The sequence below is a fragment of the Parasteatoda tepidariorum genome, chromosome 1, assembly GCF_982258835.1.
Source record: "Parasteatoda tepidariorum strain Cologne lab strain chromosome 1, Ptep-v5.0, whole genome shotgun sequence".
NCBI lineage: Eukaryota > Metazoa > Arthropoda > Arachnida > Araneae > Theridiidae > Parasteatoda > Parasteatoda tepidariorum.
The window spans coordinates 40130158-40136750 of NC_141755.1; the positions used below are offsets into that span (position 1 = coordinate 40130158).

Consider the following 6593-nt stretch of genomic DNA (forward strand, 5'->3'; position numbering starts at 1 on the left):
GATGTTTCAATATTTAAATTTCTGTAATATGATGAAACAAAGCTATGGATTCTAACGAAAACGTGAGCTTAGCAATCAGAAAAATGAAACAGACCACGCATTAAAATTGGAACCTGTCTTGTTCATTTTTCTGCATTCTATAAATAGCTTTAATCAAATATATATCATAGCTCTTCAATTTGAACAAATGGCTGAGACTGAATTGATGTATGCTAATTCAAACGTGAGAAACTTTACTCATACTTTTCGTTCGTGTCATAAAAATCAAAGAAAAACATTTATTTAATCAACAGTTCTTTTTGCATGAAACGGTTTGTATATAAATATATCGTTTTGAGATAAATTTTAAAATTACAAGAAAACTTGAACAATAATCTTATAGATAATTTTCAAGATAAGATAGATAAGGTAAGAGTAAGAATATTTTCTGATATTTTGTTTTAAAGAAATGAAATTATAATAATCTTTGTAACTATAGCATTTTTCATAAACTAGGACATTACTTAGTAAACAAGCTAATTATTCATTGACAAATTCCTTATTCATCGATTTACTTAATAACATGGATAAGACATGGTTTTCTAGTAAATAAAACATTAGACAAAGTGATATTTTCAGGCTTCGGTCAATTAACCTTTAACCTGTCTAACTAGCATATTGTAATGTTTCTTGTGGCTTGTTCTAATTTAGTTTTAAGAAATGCTTTGTCAATATGTTTTTGCGCAGATTTTCCTTTTATACGGAATCTTATTATTCGTTCATAGATTATGCACGTAACATAGTAAATTATTAATGAAAGTTACATGTTTTAGGTATTATAAGGAACAAATTATGGTCTTGATGATAATATACTTATAATTTTGCTAATGAAAGTTACTAGTTAAGCATTGAATATGCAAGTTGCACTTATTTACTTGCGAAGTTCAGTGTTTTTATTTGTACTTTCGTATTTAGTTAAGAGAGAAAGCTTTTTTTTAACAGAAATATTTTTCCCGATGTCCACCCAATTGACACTCGTCATTCAGGTATCTGTAGGGCATATTTGTTGGTCACTTTTTCAGAGGCACCATATTAGATGTGCCAACGTCACTCTCACAGTAAGGACAGATAGCACAGATAATAATATAACACCAATGCCTTGTCCGGGATTTAAACCCAGGGCCTTTCTGGTGTGAGACCAGTTCCCCAACAACTACACAGTCCTGTCGGAATTAACAGAAATATTGTAAGAATATTATTTTTTTTCTAAATTTGGTTTTTATTTATTAGATTTTATCGATGCAATGATCGAAATTTCAAATTCTAAAATCTAATTATAATTTTAATACTAAAAAGTATTGTTTTTATCCTCTGTATTGTCAAACCTATAGATGTCAGACGAAAATGAATTAATAATTAATTTCAAATTTAGTCGGCTATTCTCTAATTCTTTAAACTCTTTTAAGTATACTGCATTTTGAAATATTTATTAAATAAACTGTAATAAATAAATATTGTATTATTCTATAAATATCTACAGCATTTGGGAAATTTAGCTTTCCATTATTTGGGTAGTGATCTGTTAGCTTTTTTATCTGAATTATGGTGAATATTATATTGCAATTTCATATTTTTGTGCATGCTCTTTAAATGTTAATGTATGTCCTTTCTTACAATTCTGATACAGAGAAATTCGTTTAAGTACTACATGGTTGCATTACTTTGCTCTATTGCTACGTAATACTATGATATTGAGGGGATTTATCAACTCGTATTTTCCTTAAAAACCTTTTAAGAATTAAGGTTAGCAAATTGACATTTTTAATTTTGTTTAAGTTTTTAGGATATTTCCTTCATTTATAGTACTAATTGCGCTTTTTTTCCAATTTTTCAAAAAAAAATTTTTCGAAGTATTGTGAAGACAAAACTAAAGATCCTCTGAAATTTTGAGAAAAACATAACATTTTAAATTCTTTTGTGGAGCAAATGAATTTTGAAATTGACCATCATTTATGTTCTACTACGTTCATACTAAATATTAAGATAAAAATACTTTCAATGTGTACAGATCAAAATACTACTGTAGTGTGTGCAGTACATACATACTCAGTGTTTACACTCTCTGTATGGTAGGTCAAAAGTAATTCTAATATCTTCAAAAAAAGGCAACTTTCTGAGATAGTTTCGCTCAAAATTCCTTAATACCAGCATTGGACAACAAATTTCTGCGAATGCAAGCTAATGAATAGTACTTAAAATAAATCCATTCGCGGTATATATTTATCTTGTCCCTAACATTTTTATATTTTTTAGTAATAAAAGTATTTTATTTTGTATGGTTTTGGTCACCAATTTGTTTTTTTTATGTCCTAAATGAAGAGATTGGCAAGGAAAAATTTAAGTATAGGAAGAACTAAAAAATGAAAATTTCATACAATAATCTACACATACATCAAGTTTTTTTGTATTGGTAATAAAATAATGTGTTTTTCAAAATAAAAGTGGCAAATGTTTACAACGAAAGTGTTGGGATAGTTTAAAAGAAATTCGCCAATGAAAAGATTGTTCGAAGATGCATACTCTGCTTTTTTTAAAAAACTATTTTGAGCAAAAATATTCATTAACTAAATTTCTTTTTTTTTTGAAATTTTTAAAATTTTTCATTCCAGACATTTTTTTATCATAGAAAAATATATTAGAGTTAAAAATGCTTGAACTCATTCAGAGTGAAGACTGAGTTTTTTAAAGTTAAAAATGTCAATCAGAAATCTGCAGTGAATATCCGCTTCAATAGTACAAATTTTTTGCTACTTAATCAAATAAATTCTTTCATTCTATTATATATCATATTTTTTACAGGATGAAACCATCAGTAAGGACAAGCATGTATATGACTATTTTCTTAGTTCTTGCAATTTCGCAACTTAGCTCAGCAGCGGACTGCTCTACTGATCAGTGTGGAGATAACGGCTATTCAATCCTATGTTATCAAGGCTATAGAGCAGTCTATGAACGGTGCACTTGCTGCATTAAATGTGAACAAGTTTTAGGTAAGTTAATTTCCTTTATGAGTTAGATTCTTAAATTAATTCTAACTTAATTGTAATGTTGACATTATGTCATGATATGAGCTTCTCAAGGTACTTAACACATTAAAAATACATAAATTATACAAAAATATTTACTTTCGGAAAAACTGAGATATCACAAAGGGATAAAAATGTATGTCGTTTATGCAGGAAATATTTTTGGCAATTTTCTTTAAAATGCCTGTAAATCTTTCGTTCTGTTCAACTATACAATGAGAAAACAAACTAGATTTATGAATAGTATATTAGACACCTAAACAAATTTTATTTAATTTCAAAATTAAGCAATTATTGAATTTAATATTAGCTTCAAAACTGAAAATATTATGTTTCTTTCTTAAGTAGTAATTTAAGTTTATTTTGTTTAAAATGTATAGCAAAAATTACTCTTTATTTTTGTCTAATCATGGTTAGTTTGAAGTATTAAACAGCAAAGTTTAAGATGAAAGGTATCAGAATAAAACTTGCATATTTCTTCCTTCTGAAATTAAATTTTAAAAAAATGGAATGCAAAGTTGAAAAAGAATTTAATAATTTTCTGAGCTCATAATAAAGTAAAAATTTGTAAATAACAATATTTTTCACATTTCATGAAATTAGATTTTCCGAAATATCACACACACACGCACGCACATATATATATATATATAATATATATATATATATATATATATATATATATATATATATATATATATATATATATATATATATATATATATATATATATATATATATATATATATATATATATATATATATATATATATATATATATTATAATATATATATATATATATATATATATATATATATATATATATATATATATATTATAATATATATATATATATATATATATATATATATATATATATATATATATTATAATATATATATATATATATATATATGTAGTTGCGGTCCTACTTGTGAAGAAGTTCTAGGTAAATTTATTTGCTTCTGGAAAGAGATTATTAAACTAATTCTTACATAATTGAAATAGTTAAGTTGCGTTACTACCAAAAATAATTATAAGAAATGTTAACTTGATTCTAATTCCTAGTTCCTTTTGATAAATGAAGGCTGACATAGTCGATATTACGCTTCTCACATTGGTGACTCGGACGTGGTATGAACTCGTCTCCATCGATGGATTGTCCGCATTGAGCAGTTGAATTGCTCAAAATAGTGCTCAAAATACCGGTTAAGTGAAATACAATTCTCGTGGCCTATAACAACAAAAAAGAGAGAAAGTCAGAGGAAAGAAAGAGAAAAAAAGAAATAGAAACAAAATAAAATATAACGATATACATAATAAGCGAAAAAAATTAACAGCATTAATCAGCTAGTGGTGATCGTTCATCGAATTCTATAACACATAAAATTCTGAAGGGGAAGTAATGTGGTGTAACGACCACTAAGATTATTAAATACCAATTAAGAAGATTAATAAAAAGTGCATAAAACATATTAGCTTGATTTTATATAGAGGTACCTTTTGATAGATGGAGGTAGGCATAGTTGATGCCATAGATACATGATTTCATCATCTAACACATATTAAATATGAAAATTCCACAAAAATATTATTCTTCACAAAAACTAGGATGTTACAAAAGGTAAAATGGAAAATATAGTACCGCAATATCGTGGTTGCTATGGCAGGGGATATTTTTTTCACTCTTTTTTTAAAAATGCATTTATCATTTTAAGTTTTCTGTACTGTTCTACTATCATTTTGAGCTATTTAAAAAAAAAAAAAAACTACTTTTAAAATTTTTTAAATTTTCATGATATTCAAATCGGATTTCTTTTTCATTTTTAATATGATTCACTAGAGATTATGAAAAAATATTGTTATACTTTTTACGCAGAATAAAAGTACTAGTTTACATACCACTTTTTAACGATTTTTTTTTCAAATTTCAGATAAGAAAAAAGAATTCTTAATTAATTTTAATATGGTCTAATTTTTTTTAAGTTTTCTTAAAAAGTTTTGCAGTTATAGCAAAAAAAAATGTTTTTGCTACATATTTTAGGGTATTTGAAAACACTATTGGTCACTTAAACATCTAAAAGTTTTAAACTTCATGGACATGTATGAGAAATCACATGATTCAAAAAATTCTGAAATTGTAAAATAAATCATTAATTATTTTTTGAGAAATACGAAAAAAGGTATTAGTATAAAATCGCTTTATTATTTTGTGCATCCCCTGTATATATTATCCTTCAAATTGTATTATGTTTTTAATATTGAAGAAATATTTTGTTTTAAAAAATATAAAAATATAGCAAGATTTTGCTAATTTTTTGGTCCAGATAATGCTTTTATCAATTACCTTCATGACTTTCTTTCGTTTTCCATTCTGGTCTAGATCAACGTTGCGATGTAACACCGCCTCAAAACGAATGTACGGAAAGAGGAACATAAGAAATGTCATATTTTTCTTATAATTTTTGTCCAGATAATATTTTTACCAATTACATTTATGCTTTTTTTAGAACTAGGAGACAGTTGCCAAGTTAGAGCGCCTCAAAATGAATATGACAATGGAAACGGAATAATCTACGAAAATTTTAGCTATCCCCATTGTGGACCAGGTCTGGTTTGCAGTTCGGCTACCAAGACATGCCAACGCAGAACTGGCTAATTATTATACATTGTTTCTATTTGATTTGGATGACTTAGAATCCTATAAATGTAAAATTATTCCAAAGTTGGTTGAATTAAATTAGTGTTTTAAAAAACTCCATGTTGTTTCGTATCTTCTTTTACACTGTCAGAAAAAAAAATCGAACTAGAATATAGTCAAAATTGCATATAATCTTAATAAAGGGTTAAATTAATTTCAAAGATCCGGATATCTTTGATTTTGATTAACATAAAATTACCGAGAGTTATAAAGACATCCTGTATAGGTTTTTCTTTATCCCCTGCTCAATGGGATTTACCATTTATCTATAATATTCCGTCCATAATATTATTCTCTGCTATTAATACGTTTTTAATTTTAATGATCATTCAAAATGAAAGTATTTGAAATTAAAAATGAACTTTATTTATTATAAAGTATTGCTGTGAATTTACCTGATTATACAACATTTCATGACAAATACGTTTAAAATTAATAAAAAAAGCAAAAGAGCTATGTTTAATATTATAATAAAATTTATGCAAAGAAGTAGTCAATTAACATAAGCGATCAAATTAAGAATTAAATAGTAAACATTTAAAACTGTAAAACTACATTAATAATTTACTTTCCGCACTTTACTGTTCATGTATAGTCTCTTTAATACAAACATTTAACGATATTTTAGAGAAATCAGTTGTAAAAATTATTCTTTTCAAGGAAATAATCACTTTGAAATTACCATGGTGGCTTTAATTACACAACTTTATTGAGAAAATCACGTAGAGAACTAAACTACGTAATACATAAAATAAAAAATAAATATTTACTAATCACGTGACTTTGTGCTGCCATGTATTTCATTTTAAAAAATACTTTAAACAGA

The 6593-nt window shown here is 26.0% G+C and overlaps 1 protein-coding gene across 1 annotated transcript; it reads left to right on the plus strand.

Annotated features, from left to right (window-relative positions):
- The first annotated feature begins 358 nt into the window (after nucleotides 1-358).
- LOC107448116 (astakine-like) lies at nucleotides 359-5825 on the plus strand. The gene is made up of 3 exons (XM_087162235.1): nucleotides 359-408; nucleotides 2839-3029; nucleotides 5577-5825. Exons 2-3 carry the CDS (start codon nucleotides 2840-2842, stop codon nucleotides 5723-5725), a joined length of 339 nt encoding a protein of 112 aa, XP_087018361.1. The 5' UTR covers nucleotides 359-408; nucleotide 2839; the 3' UTR covers nucleotides 5726-5825.
- Nucleotides 5826-6593: the final 768 nt, after the last annotated feature.